A 20,292-nucleotide genomic window follows, 5' to 3' on the forward strand; every position below is an offset into this window, starting at 1 on the left:
TTCTCTCTCGTCATCATTGAAGTTGCAAGCTATTAACCATGCGCTTTGTGGTGTGTCTACAATTACTGTAGTTGCAACTTAATTAGGGCAACGAGCTGTAGCAACAAGGAATAAACAGAAGTCACATGAACAACAAAAGAGAGAAATCACTACAAAAGAGGGAGAGGTGCAGGGGAAGATAGAAGCTTGAAGAAATGAAAAGTTCATGAACACAGGGTGTCACTGGAATTGACGTTTCGACAAGTGGACTTGTCTTCTTCAAGGCTGCAACTGCTTTTGTTAGCGCGTGTATGTATGCCTGTAAACGGAGGTGGGGTTGGGGGAGAAAGGGGTTGGTGTGCCGTCAGGAGGAAAGAGGAAACAGTCAGTGAAATAGAAACCGAGGGGGGGTGGTGTGGTATTTGCATTGAAGGGTAGAAAGGAACGTAGACGTTTCGCTGGATTATGGTTGTCACAAGAAAGCACCGCCCGACTATAAAAATTTCATGGTGATAAGCACAGTTAGAAATTCCTAAAAGAAAGGCCTAGTTGTCACTGGTTTTTGTTGTTTATGTACCATATCAGATGGGTTCAACTGCCCCCTTTGAAACGTTATACCTGTTGGCTGGAGTGTATTAAACTTGTGAATAGGGTGTGACTGTTTGTATTTTTTGTCCCTCGGGGACCGGGAACTTGAATGAAGCACTGTGTAAAATTTGAGATAGTCGAAGTTGTGATCTGCCACATTAAAATGCTGTGCCACTGCTTTCGGTAATTTCTCCGCCGTGTCCGCGCAATGCCTGTTTAATCTAACGTTAACAGGCTGTCCTGTTTTGCCAGTTTATTGTTTGTGATAATATGGACATTTATTCATGTAGCTAACGTTTGAACTAGTGCAGGTAAAACTAGATTTTATGTGATGGATGTAGTCACTTCTGGTTCTTTTAACTATAACGCCATTTTCAAGGTGTTTGCAAGTCTTACGTGTTGGACAAGAACAAGGTAGTATGGGGTCAGTAGAATGAAAGTTTACTTTTGCATGCACTAACATGTCCTTAAATTCCCTATTACAGGGATACATGAGCCAACACATGAGCCGATGCATGACCCGATACTAGAAAAGTCCGCTTGTCGAAACGTCAGCTCCAGCGACACCTCCTGTTCACAAATTTTTTTATCTCTTACTGCTGTCAATAGTATTACACATCGTTTATTTTTTTTTTCCTTTCTTATGGCCTATTGTTTTTTTATTATCTGATTTGGTATGTTTGACACATTAGAAGTTGTGATGAGACACTGACTCCATTCATGCTTGGACTTGTACAATTTCAGGCAGAAAACACAAGTCAGCACGGTTTCGAGAGTGGGTAATGAAGGACATCGACAGTGACATGAAACTGTCGTCTTCAGTCTTGGATGTCTTCAGTTACTTGGCCTACGAAACTGTGGCTCAGGTGATCCATCTCTTTTTCAGTGCTAAGCTTTGTTTACCCATATCTCCAGTATGTGGCTTGACTACTCGGTATTCAGCTTCCCACATAGTAAACTAGGCTGATGCCAGACAGAGTGTCATAGTGAATTGGGACAATTAAAGTGGGGTGTAATCACATCTGGTCTGATTTCTGGTGCACATAAAAAAATATGTGGGATGATTGTGCATTGGAACCGTCTATCTGTCTGTTAGATTGCAAAATGAAAATGCTTGATTTTTTCCATGCGACTTAGAGGCCTGTGCACACAGTGGGTGTTTTCATTTTCGAGCATTTTTCATAGTAACTTTCACTTGTTCGACAGCGCTTGTTCTGTGTCCATTCTCCTCGCTGTGAATTTTCTTCACTTTACACGGCGATTCTAAGTAGGTGTGTTTCTACAGAGGTCAGCACACTTGTCTAGAACACTGGAACGGCATGCTCCAGATTGCACTGACAACGTTTGCCAATTACACCTGGTTTGAAAGAGCTCGAATTATAGCATGCATCGCCGCTATGAATGCTCAAGTCTGGGCTATCTCAAACTACTTGTTATTGGTATACACGCTGATGCATCGTGCCATTGCAGCGTTCTAGACAAGTGTGTTGACCTCTGTACATTGCATGTGTGGTACTTTCCACTGTGCACTTATGGCATCATTTTACCATGCACTTCCTCACGTGTCACATGCAGCATATGAACTCGGGAGAAGGCAAACAAAAAATTGTTGTGCTTGAACGCGGTTAACCCAAGTTTGTTGAGGAAATGCTCAATTTTGGTTGCTAAGGACGAGACATTCGAGCTCTATCGACTGGGTGATCGGATTCGGCTCACTGTTTGCGATGTTCCCAGCGATACTCGTTGCGAGCCACGGTGCTTGACGACCCCGTTCCTCCTCCTTCTTCCCCCATGCCTGGTTCTGGCAAAGCGGCTGCCAGGCGGTCACTTTCGTAGCAGCAAGTACCGCATCTACAATTGTACCACAAGACAACACACAGATGCTGCTTGGTACTTGCGGCACTCCTCCACGGAGTCCATGTGAGGCACGTGGAATTAAGCATGTGATCAATGCTTTCATACGCTGGCGAAACGTTGGTGCGACCTGATCGGCAAGAACTCTGTGCCATCTTACAGGCAGTATGTAAACAATTTCTTTCGGCACGGGCATGACCTTTGCTGAGCTTGAAGGTCAGATTCACGAAACAAGCCGTTATCTGGATTTGTACCTGGAAGTGTATAGCTATTTCTCTGAAAGAAACACACACTGAAGACAATACGGTCACTGCTGGAAATGTGGCCTTGTTTTAGTGAGTTACTTTTAATTGCAAATATTGCTGCTTTTTTTCCCCTAAGAATGATAGTTTGATGTGCATTATGACATTAATCATCTCTTCTTGTTCCTGAAAGATAAACACACATTTGCATCTGTAATTCTCTCAGGATTACATGTGAGAGCCCCACACTTACACCAATAGTGTTACATGTAGCTTAGGCACAAGTATATCTGCAGTATATATACAGCTATATAGCAAAGGTGGCCAAGATGGCCACTGTCTAATAATCCGAACCACATTGTCCAGCTCCTCCCCCTCAGTGCAGCCACACTGCAGCAGCTGTTGTGTATCATCATAGAAGAATTTAGGGAGAGCCAGGGAATTCAAAGAATCAGTAATTGTAGTCGTGAGTTTTATATTGCCGTATGCTTCAGTACTCTAATCAATTCTGCCTTCTCTTGTAGTATTTGCAGAAATATTTTATAGAGAAAGGTTTTTTTAATAAAACAAACGAGATATTTGAAACACCCTTTGCATTAAATACTCCAACATGGGTTGACCGAAGGTCAGCTCATGTTGGAGTATGTAATGCAACGTTCCTTAATGCAAAGGAACGTTGCTTGTGTCCTTTTCTTAAAATTTTTTGTGAGGCCACATTTTTCTGTCTACACTGGTGAGTGTTCACATGATCAAATTTTTTGTCGTGCACCAATCTGGCCCGGGAAAAGGAAGTGTTCTCTAACCTTACCTTTGAAAACGTTTAGCACCTGTGCTGTCAGTGAATTTTGCCAACTCATGGTCCTGAATTCACTTACTGTTTTGTTGCACAGATTGTAGACTTGGCACTGCTGATAAAGAAGGAATCTAAGCATGACCCCAGTGATCCACTGACCTGGTCGATGCCCCCTTTGGCTGGAAACCCAGGATTTCCTTCCACTCAGTTCTTCAGCTTCCAAGACAAGCCATGGTTTCAGAGTAGCGAGGGTGCGACGTCTAAGGTGAGAAAATCACGTGGAATGCATTTAATTCTATGCTGTTGTGGTCTATGAATTAGACATTTAAAGTAACCAGTTGTACTGTTGATATTATCATTACCCGCCACAGTGGTCTAGTGGTTATGGTGCTCGACTGCTGACCCTGGCCGTGGCGAATCCTGGCCGTGCCAGCCGCATTTTGATGGAGGCGAAATGCTTGAGGCCCATGTACTTAGATTTAGCTGCACGTTAAAGAACACCAGATGGTCAAAATTTCCGTAGCCCTCCACTACGATGTACCAGATAACCATATCATGTTTCTGGGACCTAAAACCTCAACAATTATTGTTATTAGATGCTATCACTGCTTGGTAGAAGTACTATTGATAAGATATTATTGATATTGGTAGTACCTTTGTGCATGCTATCAGCAGTACTTGTTTAAATCCTACGTACTACTATAATATTATGCAACATATCATTAAACGTAAACTTGGCAATATTTCACTGTTTGAAATCACATAAACTGTGATAAATGAACATTTATTACAAAGATTTTTGGGATGTTACTAGTCGAGAGTACCCGTCACAGTAGTCCAGTCGTTATGGTGCTCGACTGCTGACCTGAATCCAGGCCACTGCGGCCACATTTTCAATGGAGGTGAAAATGCTCGAGGCCTGTGTACTTAGATTTAGGTGCACATTAAAGAACCCTAAGTAGTCAAAATTTCCGGAGCCCTCCACTTCAGTGTCCCTCATAATCATATCGTGGTTTTCACACTCTTTTCACGCTTGAGTAGTAATAATAATTGGAGGGTTTAATGTCCCAAAACAACAACATGGTTATGAGGGACGCCGTAGTGGAGGGCTCCGGAAATTTCGACCACCTGAGGTTCTTTAACATGCACCTAAATGTAAGTACACGAGCCTCTAGCATTTTCACCTCCATCGAAAATGCAGCCACCACGGCCTGGATTCGAACCTGTGACCTTCAGGTCAGCAGTCAAGCACTATAACAAGTAGACCACCAGAGGCGGGTACTCTCGACTAGTAACATAACAAATTTTTGTAATACATGATCATCCGTTACAGTTTATGTGATTGGATACAGTGAAATGTTGCCAAGTTTATGCTTAAAGGGACACTAAAGGCAAATAACCATTTATGTCAAAGTGAAAGGTGAATGTTTCAGAGCGCCTAAAACGTCAATATTATCAGCAGTGGTGCTATACTAATCGAGAAATTAAGGTAAATGTAAGAGATGATATGCACCATCAGTGGGACATTTTAGAGTGAGCCCGATCACCAACGAGAAGGCGTGGGTGGTTTAAAAGTTCCGTTTTCGCCGGGTTCCTCTCCGCTCGCGCAGTCGCATCTCAGTGGTAGTTTCGTTATCGTGTATGGTTCTGTGTGCTTTGCGCGCTCATGAAAGTCGTTGTAACTGAAAGTTCGACAAAATGCCGCGTCCCTGTTATGTTGCTGGATGCCTGAACGGTGTGCACCGCTTGAGCAACAGCAGCTGCCGCAAAGAAACCGACGTGACTTTCCAATAGGTGCTGCAAATAAACCCACGCCGAAGTGGCTGAGTGCCGCACCTCTGCGACAGTGTGCTAAACAACCAATAAATCTGCGTGTGTGCTCACTGCGCTTTCATGCAGGGGATTACGAGATCAACCGCAACTTTGGCACGGCTTGTAATGTCCCCTTTAGAACAGAAATTACAGCGTCGGCTGCCAGCAGTAAATGCGGGCAATGTTATGCAAGGCAAACGCTACGTCAGGAGGCCTTTTCAGGTGGGCGATTTGAAGTGCGCTAACACTGTGCGGACCACTAAAACATGATTTTCTTTCAAAATAAGCATTTCCTTGGCACGAAACAAGCACTACGAGGTTTGTGGAACGTTACTTCAGCAATCACATCGACTTAACATTTGCCTTTAGTGTCCCTTTAATGATATGTTACGTGATTTCATATGTAGGGTAAATAGTACTACTGATAGCATGCACAAAAGTACTACCAATATCAATAATATCCTATCAGTACTTCTACCAAGTAATGATAGCATCTAACAATAATAATTGTTGTGGTTTTGGGTCCCTCCACTACGGCGTCCCTCATAATCATATCGTGGTCTTTGGACATTAAACCCTCTAATTATTATTACTACTCGAGAGTGAAATGACTACTGGTTGCATTGTCAGTAGTGGACTAACAATGTTGATAGTTTCATTGCGAAATGTTGTAATGCTATCGCTAATGATCAATTTTCATGTTACCCATGGCAAGAACAACTGCTGTAGTAAACAACAGTCCAAAAAACACACTGAAATAAATACCCGAGGTGCTTTTAAGTGCAGGAGCCCTATGAACTTCTTATCACTGTTCTTAATCAACACTTGTTCATCTTTTTCTATACCTACATTAATTATGGTTGTTAGAGGGCCAGTAAACAGGCTCAGACTTTTTTTTTAGACCTTCCAAAACAAGCACACTAATTCGTATAGAAGGCCATGGTGGTCATATTTTGTAAATATCACGACACTGCACGCTGCAGAGATAATTAGTTTAAAAAAAAACAATCCCGCGCCCCTCTCCAGCGCCTGTACAGTCCTCTTCGCCTGCATAGTGACGTAATGTTCCCCATGGGCAATGTTACATAGTGCAGAGGACCAATCGATGAAGTCTGTGCTATGTAACGTTGCCCTTCGATTGATCCTCTGTGCTACAAAATGACGCCTTGGCCCTGCGGTGATGCGGTTTTGGCCGCGCAGTTGTCGCGTGTATCGCGTCTTTGTTTACCTCACCAGTGCCTTGCACCTCTCGCACTGCGTTTCCTCACCGCACTGCTCTGACATGAGCGACACATGGAGGAAGCCTTGCTCGGTCATTGGCTGCACATTGATGATGTAATCGCTTACGTTGTGTTATGTTTCCGATATGGGTATAGACACCATGACGGGCTACGCCTACCCTGAGCACGTCGGAGAAGGTTGACGAGGCCGAGTGCACAACTGATACCAGTTGAAATGGTTGTTTTAGCTCCTGTAACTTCACTATTACACCATTCATTAACAATATTCTTGTGGCAGTGTGTTCACATCGTACAATTGCGCAGTTAGCTCTTCATCACAAGTTTTGAACCACAGGGTTGTTTATGACCCTTTAAGGGAATATGCGCACTTACTGTTATTTAGTAAGCTGAATTATAGCTTTGCATTTACTGTGTACAAAGCTTTCAGTGCTGCACACATACCTGTATTTTATTACAATTTAAGAAGAAATTGCTCCAGCAGTGATACTGGAGCAGATAATGTCTCCTGATGAATCATCACTGAATGGCTTTGCAGCAGCAAGCAAGCCTTTGTAGAAAGCACACCACGCATGGTTTGCACTTTCTTCCAGCCACGTCTACAACACATGGTGCATTGCCATGATGCCCAGCGCGGCAACATTATTGCAGTGCCCGAGCAAGGGTTGTTTTGCATCCTGAATGATTCTTTCTTCATGGTTTAATCACAACCACAAGTGTGACATGGCATGTACCAATGAGCCATTTTGATTACGAGTGAACAGACTTTCATGAATGTCCTTCTATGCCGGCAGTAATAGAGTACTAATATTTCTTTTCAGCGGTAGAGTGGGTGGCAGCCATAGTCAATGTATTACAAATGAGAATTACCTGAAGAAGTGAGAGTGCATGGGCATGGAAGCTGAAAGTCTTGCTATGAACACATTTAGCAAGTGCAATTTTCTCATTATGCCATCATCGCATGTTGGTGCTGTAGGTAACAGAAATCTCACAATATCATTTAAGTACTCTCTCCCAAAAAATGTACATAAAACTTCTTATTGAATGTTGTTCTTAATATTTGTACAAAATTCATTTACATGTCATGTATGTTTCTTCAGAGTGGCGATGGTATCAAAAAAGCTTTGCTTCCATCTGAGTGCATCAAACCAGAAGAGATTAGAGAAGCCATGCATAGATATATGACTCGACGAGGACCCATGGCATCTTTTGCTGTAAGTATACTATGCGCTCTTTGTTATTTTATATGGCTTGTACTAGTATTGGTGCAGGTTTCAACCACGCAATTAAGTCTCAGTGCCCTCACACTAGGACTCCATTCCCATGCATATGCACATGTTCGTATTCTTTGCCATTGATTTGAATCAGATGTCTTTGGTGAAACAAGAGGTACAGTACTCATGTATTCAAACGCGGCATTGTTTTTTTTTAATGCAACGACTGGTATGAGCAGTTACTCGTGATAACCGGGTCATGTCGCTGCAAATCTGGCTGCTAAAGGTCAGATTGGCTCTGATGTAAATGTGTGAGTCAAAATTGCACTGATACGACAAGAACTGTAGATGCTGGAAACGAAAGTATGTGCATTATTTAGCGCTAAATTTTCACTTTTTATTCTCGGAGTCCTGTACATTACTGAGGCCATAAGATGTATTTGGTCATAATAAAGTTGATTTTCATGCTTGTACAATCACAGGGCAGCAGTGGTCTCAGTAGTGCTTTAGAGATGTTGGATCGCCACCGCATGATCCGTACACCATGCTTATCAGAAACTTTTCAATGTCTGTAGGCTGCGCAACGTGCAATAATATTGTTACACGAAGAGACGCATACGAGAGGCTGTAGACAAGTGTATTTACTCGGGCACTTCACCCTAAGGCAGCGGCACAGAACAGTCTCCAAATCGTCGCCGTCTTCTTCAACGTATACATCTCTTGATGGCTGTCCATAGCATTATGCAATGTTTATTGTAGCAGCATCCCAAGAGGATAGGCAAAAATGACAGTGTGCTGTTCCCCTCACCTTCTTTTCTCTTCAAGATTCATAGAACAGCAGTACTGTACACTTACCAGAAACGTGTGTTTACATCGGCACATATGGCTGCTTGTTCATTTCAGATACAGGAGAAATGGCGCAGGGGACATATGAACTAAAGACAAAATGTGGAAAAAATATGGACTTGTGCATATGATAAGCGTCACAACACTATGAGACGAGCCAGTATACATTTCACAGCCCCTTTGATAGTGGCATGGGAAGGGCCGTTACTGTTTGTTTTGATCGCCGGATCCTGCTTTTCATGTTCTTTATCATAGATATAGCTTGTATGCATGATCATGTATTATTAATGTAAACTCTGCATGCTAAATACTCATACAGAGAGCACTTAGCTTTCTTGTGAAAGTTCTGACTCATGTGACAAGTAGGCAAGGCAGCTTATGCTGCAGTTCTGAAGGAGCCTTGAGTTGTTGTCTGTTTGATATGAGATTCAAGCTGCACTTGAGTGGGCCTGCACAAGGTGGGGCCACCAGTCGTCCGGCTACTTACGTCAGTCTGGAGTGCGCGCCCGTTGGTGAAGGCTTGTGCACCTTTTAGGAGTAAATGCCACGGACTTCTAAAGTTGTATACGACTGTAGTGTACTTGCTTGACCCTTTCCATGCGCTCCGTGTAAAACTTTTACCCTAGAGGGCAGACACTTGGGCACCCACATATCCAGTTACACAGAAATTATATCACCCATTTCCATTGCAAGAGGTCTGGGCAAAATGTAGAGGGTTAAGGAGACATTCTGTGTGTTAGTGATGGACTCCCCTAGTGTGCTCTGATAACATGTAGTCGCAGTACTGTAGCGACTACTTGTAGCGACAAACCGTCGTTTGTTGATGTCTCCTCCGATGCTACGCCACTACGACCCTACGGCCCCTACAGAGGTACACACGGACGCCAGCGGTGTTGGCCTCGGCGCTGTCCTTGCACAGCGCAAACCTGGGTTCCCGGAATATGTCGTGGCATATGCAAGTCGCACGCTTACTAAAGCCGAGACCAATTACACCGTCACGGAGAAAGAATGCCTGGCAATCATCTGGGCCCTTACGAAGTTCCGACCTTATTTGTATGGTCGCCCGTTTGATGTCGTCACCGACCATCATGCGCTGTGCTGGTTGTCGTCATTGAAAGATCCCTCAGGCCGTCTCGCCCGTTGGGCACTTCGCCTGCAAGACTACGACATCCGCATACTGCACCGCAACGGACGCCAGCATGCTGACGCCAACGCCCTGTCGCGCTCTCCCTTGCCTGATGAGAATGCTCACAGCTCAGTGTCTCCCCTTGCCGTTTCTTCCATCGACATTCAGACAATAGCTACCGAACAGCGCAAGGATCGCTGGATTGCCTCACTGATGGACTTGCTGACTGATCCATCGGCAACACCATCCACTCGCGCGTTGCGTCGTCAAGCCCACCATTTCGCCGTTCACGACGACCTCCTCCACCGACGCAATTACAGCGGCGACGGCCGCCAGTGGCTACTAGTAATACCCCGAAGTCTGCGTTCTGACATATGCGAATCGTTCCACGCTGATCCGCAGTGTGCGCATTCTGGGGTATTGAAAACTTACCACCGCATCCGCCAACGGTACTTTTGGCGGGGGATGTACCGCTACGTGCAGAAGTTCGTTCGCTCCTGCATCGATTATCAGCGCCGCAAAACTTCAACGCACCTGTCGCCGGCAGGTCTGCAACCTCTACCTTGCCCTAACCGGCCGTTTGGGCGTGTTGGCATCGATTTGTATGGACCACTTCCTCTGACGTCTGCTGGTAACCGCTGGGCCATCGTCGCTGTAGACCACCTCACGCAATACGCCGAAACTGCCGCCCTCCCAGCGGCTACAGCGCACGATGTAGCCTCCTTCCTGCTCCACCGATTCATGCTACGTCACGGTCCACCTCAGGAGCTGCTCAGCAATCGAGGCCGTGTCTTCTTGTCGGAAGTCGTCGAAGCCATTCTAAGAGAGTGCAGCGTTGTTCACCGCAAAACTACTGCTCACCACCCGCAGACGAATGGCCTTACCGAACGCATTAACCATACGCTCGGCGACATGCTCTCCATGTACGTAGCCGCTGATCACACCAACTGGGATGCCATTCTGCCCTTCGTCACCTACGCCTACAATACCGCCGCTCAGAGCACCACTGGTTTTTCTCCCTTTTTCTTATTGTATGGCAGGCACCCCTCGCACACAATCGACACAATCCTTCCATACAAGCCAAATCGGTCTGAGTGTGCGCCGATTTCTGCTACCGCCCGACTTGCTGAAGAATGTCGCGAACTTGCCAAGACCTTCACTACGCATGACCAAGAGTGGCAGAGGAGCATTAGCGGTGACAGAATCACTTTTGAGCCGACGTTCCTCCCTAGAGCACTCGTATGGCTCTCGATCCCTACCACTGCACCTGGCCTCTCTTCAAAACTACTGCCCAAATACGAAGGCCCCTACCGTGTTGTTGAACGCACATCCCCTGTAAACTATCTGATCGAACCAATCGATCCATCCTCGGACATGCGCCGTCGAGGGCGCGACATTGTAAACGTGGAGCGCCTCAAGGCGTACCATGACCCGCTCGTTGTGACAAGTTGTTAGGTCGCCAGGCGGCTCCATTTTCGCACCCGGAGTAATTGTAGCGAAGCTTATTGGAACTTTGAAGTGGGTCGTTCTCTCCGGCCCCTTCTAGTGGGTTGCCCTCTTCGGACAGAGCGCAGCTCGCGCAGAGTCGGCCCCGCCTTGACTGTCGCTGTCGTTCATCTTCGCCGAGTGTCCGCCAATAAACATCTTTATATACCGATCTGTTCTCTGATAATGATGCAGCCGTGGGCTGCGTTTTAGGATGTTAATTCTCACTAGGAGATGTTGATTCCTGTAAATATGAAAATAATGTTGCTTGGGCTTGGACAGCTCCGCTATTCATCACAACAGCCTTGTCCTCAACCTGGATGGTATGACTGATGACGTGGGCCAGCTTTGCCTTCGTGTGATGCCTCGGTAGCGTAGGCTAGCTGCCATGTTTAGAGATGTGTTGATGGCATATGCAAAGCAACACTCTATGTGGCACCAGACTGAGACCAAGGTTCCCTTCCCCAAACACTAATGTGCCTTCAAGGCCAAGCCGCCACATTATATTTCTTGTGTATGCATCGTAGCGCACTCAGAGTGGTCTATCAAGTTGGCATGGTCATGCCTGAATTATAAGAACATTTTTCCATGTTCTAGTTACTTATCAGTTAGTTCAGGTTCGCCAGTAGTATATGAACTTGTTGGATAGACATAGTACAACCAGTCTTAACTGCTGAACGAGATCAATCCGAATTCGGTGTGAACTGCTGGCAAGGGCTGAAAATCATGCATTTCAACTTCAGATTAACATTTAGACTACTACCTGTGAACATGAATAGATATACATACTAGACTAGTGTAGTTACTGCATTGATCACATTGTCAGTGTGATGTTTTCACTCTGCAGCCGATTGCATCGTTTGTCAGGCTGGTTTTGTTAGGCATCATCGCCAGAAAAGCCTGTGGCACTACGGTGACTTCCTGTTGTTGGCCATTCATTATCATGCTAATATGACAATATTGTTACATGAAGGCTGACAGAGGAGCAAAGCATGTTTACAGCATTATTTACACTGTGTCCAAGTGTGGACAAGGTGGTAAAGAGCGTGCCAGTTCCCCAAAGTCATGTTGTATTCCTCGATACTGCTCCTTTTTCTCCTTCAGTATAGATAGTAGTACTATACTAAGAATAAGGCCTACTTACTAGTTGGCCAAATGTTGACCTCGGCATCATGCATGTCGATGACTTGGCAATGGTGTCATTTTAGCTTAGTGTGATTGCACGTTCAGTGAGTGTAATGAGCAGATGTAATTTCTTCTGATACCCTTGCAGGCTACCCGCATTGTTCGGCATACGCGTATGTGTAGTCTATTTCATAAGCCATCAATGCTGCACAGCCATTTCCGGCACTGATGACAAGGTTCCAGCACATACACAGGCTATAGGCGTGTAAAAGGCTGATTGTAAGTGACTGATTTTTCTTGTATACTGTAATAATGTTTCCTTTTCTTTCTTTCCTTCACAGAAACCACAAGTTCAAGGAGCTTGCAGGCATCTTCTCTGTTGCTGAATTCAACCTAGGGGTAGAAACATTGTGTGAGTATTTTGTTTTCTTTTGGATATTAGAGTGTGTTTGTTTGTAGTGCCAAGTGCGGCTGATTTCTGTTACTGCGAGCCTAGCACGACATTAAAAATTAGTTCCTTTTACTGGAAAGTCTAGAGTAGCAAAGAACGTTGGAAATATCCAATATAGTGATTCTTTAGTTTTACGTAGAATAACATTTTCTGCTGTGAAGAGCTTGCACTAAATGTAGTTAGTGTATATATATATATTTAGCGTTGACATGTTTTCCTTTTACTTTCATTTATCTGGAAAGATAGAGGTCATAGATGTGTGCTAGGATCTAGATTCTTTTTTGAAGTTGTATTGTGAAACAATGACCATGAGAACAAGTTGAACATTTGGAGCACTTGTTTAGTTGCATTTATTAATAAGCTCTCTCCCTAAAGCATTACAAGCGTTGCATTAAAATAATTCACGAGATACCGCTGCAGCAGTGTAGCGGTAACGGTGCTTGGCTGCTGACCTGAAGGTTGCGGGTTTGATCCTAGCGGTGACGGTCGCATTTCGATGGATGCAAAATGCTAGAGGCCCCTATACTGTGCAATGTCAGTGTACATTAAAGAATACCAGATGGTCGAAATTTCTGGAACCTTCCACTACAATGTCCCTCATAATATATCGTGGTTTTGGGACGTTAAACGTCAAATATCAGTATTATTATTAGTTCACGAGATATTCTAAAGAGTTAGGAGCTTTTCTCGTTACGCTTGAGCGAGATATATGCAGCAGCATGTGTAGGTTTCACTGTCCCTTCACTTTCGTTGTGCTATCCTAATGTGCTTAAATTTATTGGCGTGTGTGTGCATGTGTATGTTGGTGGAGGGGGGAGAGGGTGTCATCTTGTTATTGCTATTGCTTTATGGTCATTCTGGTGTGCCATAGGGACCACTTCATTGCCTCTGTCTCCGGGTTTGGCAACGGTGTCTCGCCAAGTCAACCCAGCTTCGCTCACACAGCCGAGTTGCTGGGAGAGAAATTACAAAAAGCATCTGTGTCATTGTGCAGCATGGTGTTGACACTTTCACAGCAGCAATATCATAAACGGTGTTTATATAGCTCATTGTGAACCTAGTAAATGTTTCCCCGTGGCTCTTACTGAGAGGTGTAAGTGATCATGGAAAGCTAAGCAAAAGAAGTTGTACATATAATTCAAAGAATAAAGAAGCCAACTTATTTTCATTTCTTCAGAACAAACGTTGTCACCACATGCACATTAAAAAAATTAAAATGTTGAGTTTATTGCCCTAAAAACTGCACAGTGGATTGTAAAGAACAGCATATCAGGAGAACATGCACTGACTTTACAGTACATGAACATTTCCGGATTCCTCCCCATCGCACTTCAGTCACCGCGGCTTGGATTGAATGTGACTTCATTCTCATCAGCAAAGGACATTGATGTAGTATCTACATAATACAGCATCATATATCGTTATCATTCATAGCAGGAACACAAGCATCTATGTCTAGGAAGCTTTAGATCTACATTTTCCCATTGTGTACGACTTTCGCATTATATTTAATCCCTGTGAAAATGTCTCTTTCCAAGGACTACTATCGTGTAATTCATGTGGCACCCATGAATATTCAGACAGCATTTTTTTTTAGTTGCATTGTTTAGCATTGCGAGTTTGGCTGCAGATATCTAGTCTGCAAAAAAAAGAAATTTCTTGGAAGTATTCTTGAACTATGTGTGCTGCCAGCTTCTGTGGAAGAGCTAAGTGAACAATGTTCGTTGTATCTGGATGGATTCTTTTTTTCTTTGCATTATCCTGGAAATAACAGTGTACTACCTACTAAACGTAACGAGTCTGCTTGCTTCTCCAGTGATAACGCAACTTGGAACCTAAATAAGGATGTGATGAAGATCATAGAGTTTCCTTAAAAAAATAATAAATTCATAGCAGATGTATACGAACCTGAAGAACTGATACATAAAAGACCGCAAGGTTGTATGAGCACATTTAAAGGCTCTCTGTAAGTGTAAAGGTCCCTCTAGTGGCTGTTTTTAATAATGATATATCACTGACATTGTTGGAGGAATAAATGTTTAATGATCTCTTTAATGAACATGGAACCATTCGAGCACTATGTGAGAAAAGAAAATGACAAGTTGTTGGTTAAAATAACCTGTATAAAGAAGGTGTTGTCTATTTCTGTAAGGTGTACGTAACACAACCTTAATTCATTGCTAATTAGTAATTACATTTCAAAGTTAAAATTTGAGACAGACGTTGCATTGCTGATTGACCCCAGTGATGGAGCCATGTGCTGCTTTTACTGCCACATGGTAATGACCGTAGAATTATCCTCAGTTGTTTCACGTACTGTAACACCAAAATACTCTCTGGCACTGTGAACATTCAGCTACGATGGGAGTGTTGGTTAGTACTTGAATTCATATGACCTTCAAGCTTGTGGCTTCAAATATTGTTTTGATAGTATTTATTACAGATGATTTTTCTAAATTTCTATGCAGTCACAGTTTCATAAAATAGCAAAGGAATTGTTGCCTGGGTGAATGCTGTGTTTATGCATAATTATAAATTGTTGCATTTATACAGCATAGTTTGTTGTTGTTTTTCAAGCTCCCAAAGTGATTTAAAGAAATGAAAATGTTTAGGTAAATCCATGTACTAGCCATCATATGCACACTCTGAAATGTCATACTTTTGGCTGCCGTGCACATTACCACAGCAGTTAACTCTAGTAATTTAACAGGAAACTCTATGATATAGGTGATTTTGATGAACGTGTCAGAAATAGTAATCTTAAAGTGTGTTCAACATGCCAAGCAGGGCAGACAATAGTACAAGAAATACATGAACGGTGAAGGATTGCACCTTTGTGTTAGGTGTCTCAAATTATACTGCGCAACTGATACTAAAAGCTAACAGTCAGCACATACATTTATTGCCCTGTTGTCTGTACTGTTTGTTTTGTTAAACATGAAGCAACTAGCCCAGCCTGGAACTCTCGCACATTAAGATGTTCCTGCGTTCAGCAGGTAGAACCCCACTGTTTCCATGGCAGGAAACTTTCACCATGTGCATCAGCTGCGGCCGACTTTTGCCCTGCCGGTTGTCTGTCCTTGAACACAAATTTTTCACGTTTGCCAACCTCAGCTATCTGCTTGGAGAGGCTGCTTTCCGTACAGTCTCCCGATTAGTGTTTTCCGTCGCATCCTCACTTCTGTTGCTGTGAATTTGCAGTGCCTGCATTTCAACAATGCTGCTCAAACTGTCACCTCTTCGGCTCCTCACGAGGGTGTCGGACATGCGACGAGCCTTCACGACATTCGGGCCAAGCGGAGGCATCCGTTCCGTCGGACTGCTTTCACTCGACAGAGACTCGTTCAGAAAAGGATCACTGGCGGCAATGGACTTGAGCCTAAGTCGGCTCTGCTGCGAGTCCATCGAAAGCCGGCGAGCTGCCCGTGGTCTCTTGGCCGTGCTCTTGACAAATGCGCCGCTGAGGTCAATGTCTCTGAGTCGAGCCAGCAGTCGCTCCTTTTTTTCCTGGTCCATGCCCTGCAATGTTGTTTGTGCAGGTTAGCAAACAACATTGGCTCTGAAAACTTGCCGGTTGCATATTAACACATCTGCATCATCTATTAACTTCAGAGACTGATATTTATGCGCTTTGAGTGAAGGAATGCCAAAATTATGAAGTGCCGTGAAATATACCTTAGAATCTTGAATTGCTGGGCTGGTTGGCGTGACATTTGTATAATGATGAGTGCTGCAGTAGCACAGAAATAAAAAGATGTGTATAGGATAGACTCTATCCTATCCACGTTTCTCCTTCTTTCCATACCACTTCGGCACTCATCTTCATAGCAAGAAATACGGTGAAATAGCATGCACACTCTTCAGCAACTCAGACGTGATGCCTACTGATTGAAGCATTTTGGTACATTAACCAGCAAGCAGTCTTTCTTGGTTTCATACTAGTAGCAAGTGAACACTAGCCTAATTATTGGAGGCAGAACAAGCAGCGATAATGAGAGCTTTATAAGTGGAAAACGTCACAGTTGAAACTTCTTTATACGCACTGTGGAGAAATGCATTTAAGCAGTGACTTTCTTAGTTTGTTTAACCCTCTCGAATGGCTGGCCAGTTTATGGACATTTTGTTCACGTTTGGTGCTTATCAAAATAAAGAATTTTCTTTTATATAAGGGTATTACAAAGTATTCGTGTAATATTGACAGAAGTCCTTGTCTACTGTTTTGTGTAAGTATTCACTGCAGAGACATATTTGGTATCTTGCCTGGCTTCTCCCCGGTGCACATGACACACTGTGAAGGTGCTTGACAGCTTGTTTAGAAAGTCTCAGACAACCACTGGTTATTGCACAAGTGTCATGGCACAGACATGCAATATAATCACAACTAATTGCAAACCTCAAAGTTGTCCAGAGAAGTACATGCTACTGTGCTTAGTGTGGGCCTCTTATCTTGTGACATTTACTACAAACAGCTGTTTGTCCGTCTGCAACAATGTTGAATTATTCTTAAAATACAAAAAAATAACGTGCACATGAAACAAGCATTTTGCAACTTCAAGTTGAACACTCTGAGCACTGCTCCACGCGTGCCTTCTACTGCATCAGCCATTATCAAACATTAACCAAGCAAAATGATGGACTGGATACATGTCGGTCTTTGGCCGAACAGACTGTATGAGCACTTCAGGACAATTCACACTAGTGAGGAAGAGCTTCAGCACATTGCACGTAATCAAAAGATTGACATTAAAAATTCCTCACACCTGTTCTCACCATCACACCACTGTATGTTCCACAAAGGAAAATAACATACTCATCACTACACTTTAGGTTCTAGTGCAATAACCGAGTCTATTGTCAAGCTGCTGTTCCCAGGAATTGAGTTAATGGAACCAAATGTCGCTGTTAATCCACAATTATTTTAGATCATATACTGCATACATACAACATTCGTTTTTCATTGCTTTTCACTACTTTTTGTTCAAACTGCCAGTGTATGTATGACGTGTAATGATAGGTTTTTTGATGAACTATGGTGAGTTACAAAAGCAGTGAGCTACTACAGCTTTTGCATGCATATCTCGGGCCACTTGATTGCATGAATGCCAAGGGTGCACTTAGGTAAGAGTGACACATGTTGTAATTGACAGTCGCCTCTTGCATCTGGGAAATATTTGGAATTTATGAGTCGGCAAAAATCCAGAAAATGTCACCTGCTAAAGCCATTGCCTTTAGCATAACTTTGCAGAGCATCATGCAGTAATTGGAATCGTAGACTAGCTAGATTTGATGTAGATATGCTTGCTTTAGACATACATTGCTTAGTTAAGCTATGAATTCAGGATGCTTGTGGAACTTATAATGTTTGGGAGACTTGAGGGATTGTGCTTTATAAGCTGACATGCAGCATTACATAACATGTATTGACCTAGCATTTTCTGTCTTTTGCTAGTGAAAACGGGGCATTAGACAGTCTGCCTTGTACTCGTCATTAAAGTGATTGTGATACTAGTCCACCGCTATGATGTATCAGTAACTGTCATCACATTTAAAAGGTTATAAAAAAAGTGTGAAAGATAATCAAAATTCCCCTGTTCACATCGTTTACTGTCGCTTGGGGTTCAAGTCCCTGTCACTGTTGCCTTTTTACTTTTAGTTTCTTGCTTAGTAATCGTAACTTACCATGAAAATAGACTTTGGGTCACTCGAATCACCATTGTGGCAGAGAAAGTCTCTGTGGTTGAAAAAAATAGACTGTGTACTTGCATCCTGCAAAACACATAGCATCTCCATTGTGATTGCAAGGCTCCTTTGACATCTGAAGAGAATGCTCAGGTTTAGAGCTCTCTTCATGATGAGCAACATTTTGTTCTTTATGTTAGTCTATCATTTTACTGAAAGTTCTTTTGACAGCTATGGCAGTAGTTATCTTTGCTAGCATGCATGTTTGAGTTAGATTTAGCTGCAATGTTTCGGTGCAAGTTAAAGAACATCAAGCGGTAAAAATTGATTCGGAGTCTCCAGCCACTGTGTGCATTATAATAAGATCAATATTTGGATGTGTAAAATGCCAAAACCTACTTTTTGGCTATTGAGATGTTACCTTTCAGAATTCCATGCTATCAAATGTCATTACAATGTTGCAATTATTACAATATTTTGATCATTATATTCACTATTTGTCGAAAATGTGCTGTTTAGCAGTCCTCGGTGGTTGTTGGAGGAACTACCACTTTCATACTGCACAATAGATTTCCCAGGCTGCAGTGGTTGCCTCAGAACTTATAATTTGCCTCAGCTTTGCTGAGAGGTTCTCAATGTAATTCTTGCAGACTATACACCAGTCTAAACATTCATGTTTCCACAGTATAAGCAAACGTTTGCAAGTTGTATGCACATGTTTGTGATGCCTTTTTTTGTTTTCTTAATTTTTTCTTAATTGAAAGATATAGTGCTACGCCGAGCTGCAAAGATGTGTACGCCCTACCAAAAAATGTTAAAAAGTGAACAACATTCATTTGACTAATCGATGCTTTTTAATAGCGATTTTGTAGTCATCTTTAATAACCTGCTATCCCATGAATATACCATGGATACTAGTTTTGCGGTTATCGCCTAGCACAAAGTCTCAAGCTGTCTGCAATATTACCTTGACCATTATGACTGTAAGATTACCACAGCCACTATTTCAGTTTTTGAATAGAGCTACTAAAAACATATTTACCCCCACAAGAGCATGAAAAATCACAGGCAACATTTTTTTTTTATAAATTATAGCACGTGCACCATATTGGTATCTCTGAAGCAGGCTATGCACACTAGGCCCATGTGATGTATTGAATGCTTGTCGATGTACCATGATGATACAATGGTAAATCCTTTTATTTCACTAAGTTCCTAGATCAAAGATTGATTGTGTGCATATTTTTCCTCACCTTTACTTTTCTCTGAAGTAGTTCATTGTCAGCCCTTAATGCCTGCATTTGCTTTTGAAAGCTTTTATTTTGTGCCTTCTCCTTCACCAGTTCCTTTTTATATGAGAGTTGAACAGTATCTAGCTTTCGCCTTAGTTCCTGAAAAGCAAAAGAAGTTAATAGTGTGTGGAGACTTTTCGTTCAGTGGCACTCGCCAAAACGGCGCACACCTAGAAAGTTGTCATGGTATGGATGAATAGAGTCAAGCACTACCTAACATAACTGGTGACAAAGGGGGGAAATGCACAAGCTAATTATCTTTTCTAGTGTTTTGTGACAATATATGTGTTTCATACTGTATGCATGGAATGGTATAGTTATTATACAATGCTAGTTGGCTCTTTCCTTTTTTTTTATTTAGCCTTCATGTGAGAGAGACACGGCTTCACAAATAAGTGTAAAATTTTTTTCACCGTAATTTCTGAGAGAAAAAAAAGAGCTCTACGTTTGTTTGATAGAACTAAATCTTAACAGCTAACTGAATTTGTTATTAGTACTTGAAATCCGAATGTACAGCGTTTGGTTACCACAATTCACTTGGCAAACTTATGGCCATTTTGAGCCACAA

At 42.8% G+C, this 20,292-nt stretch overlaps 1 protein-coding gene across 3 annotated transcripts in view; it reads left to right on the forward strand.

Moving 5' to 3' along the window:
- LOC119396566 (transcription initiation protein SPT3 homolog) overlaps positions 1-16,203 on the forward strand; it is a 132,720-nt gene extending 116,517 nt beyond the window's left edge. For all 3 annotated transcript variants that reach the window (XM_049417143.1, XM_049417142.1, XM_037663825.2), the window contains exons 8-12: positions 1,312-1,433; positions 3,554-3,721; positions 7,607-7,720; positions 12,644-12,714; positions 15,955-16,203. In XM_049417143.1, coding sequence (XP_049273100.1) covers positions 1,312-1,433; positions 3,554-3,721; positions 7,607-7,720; positions 12,644-12,688 — 449 coding nt within the window. In that variant the 3' untranslated portion in view covers positions 12,689-12,714; positions 15,955-16,203. The remainder of the gene's footprint in view (positions 1-1,311; positions 1,434-3,553; positions 3,722-7,606; positions 7,721-12,643; positions 12,715-15,954) is intronic.
- Positions 16,204-20,292: the final 4,089 nt, after the last annotated feature.

This window comes from Rhipicephalus sanguineus, chromosome 6 (genome assembly GCF_013339695.2).
Source record: "Rhipicephalus sanguineus isolate Rsan-2018 chromosome 6, BIME_Rsan_1.4, whole genome shotgun sequence".
NCBI lineage: Eukaryota > Metazoa > Arthropoda > Arachnida > Ixodida > Ixodidae > Rhipicephalus > Rhipicephalus sanguineus.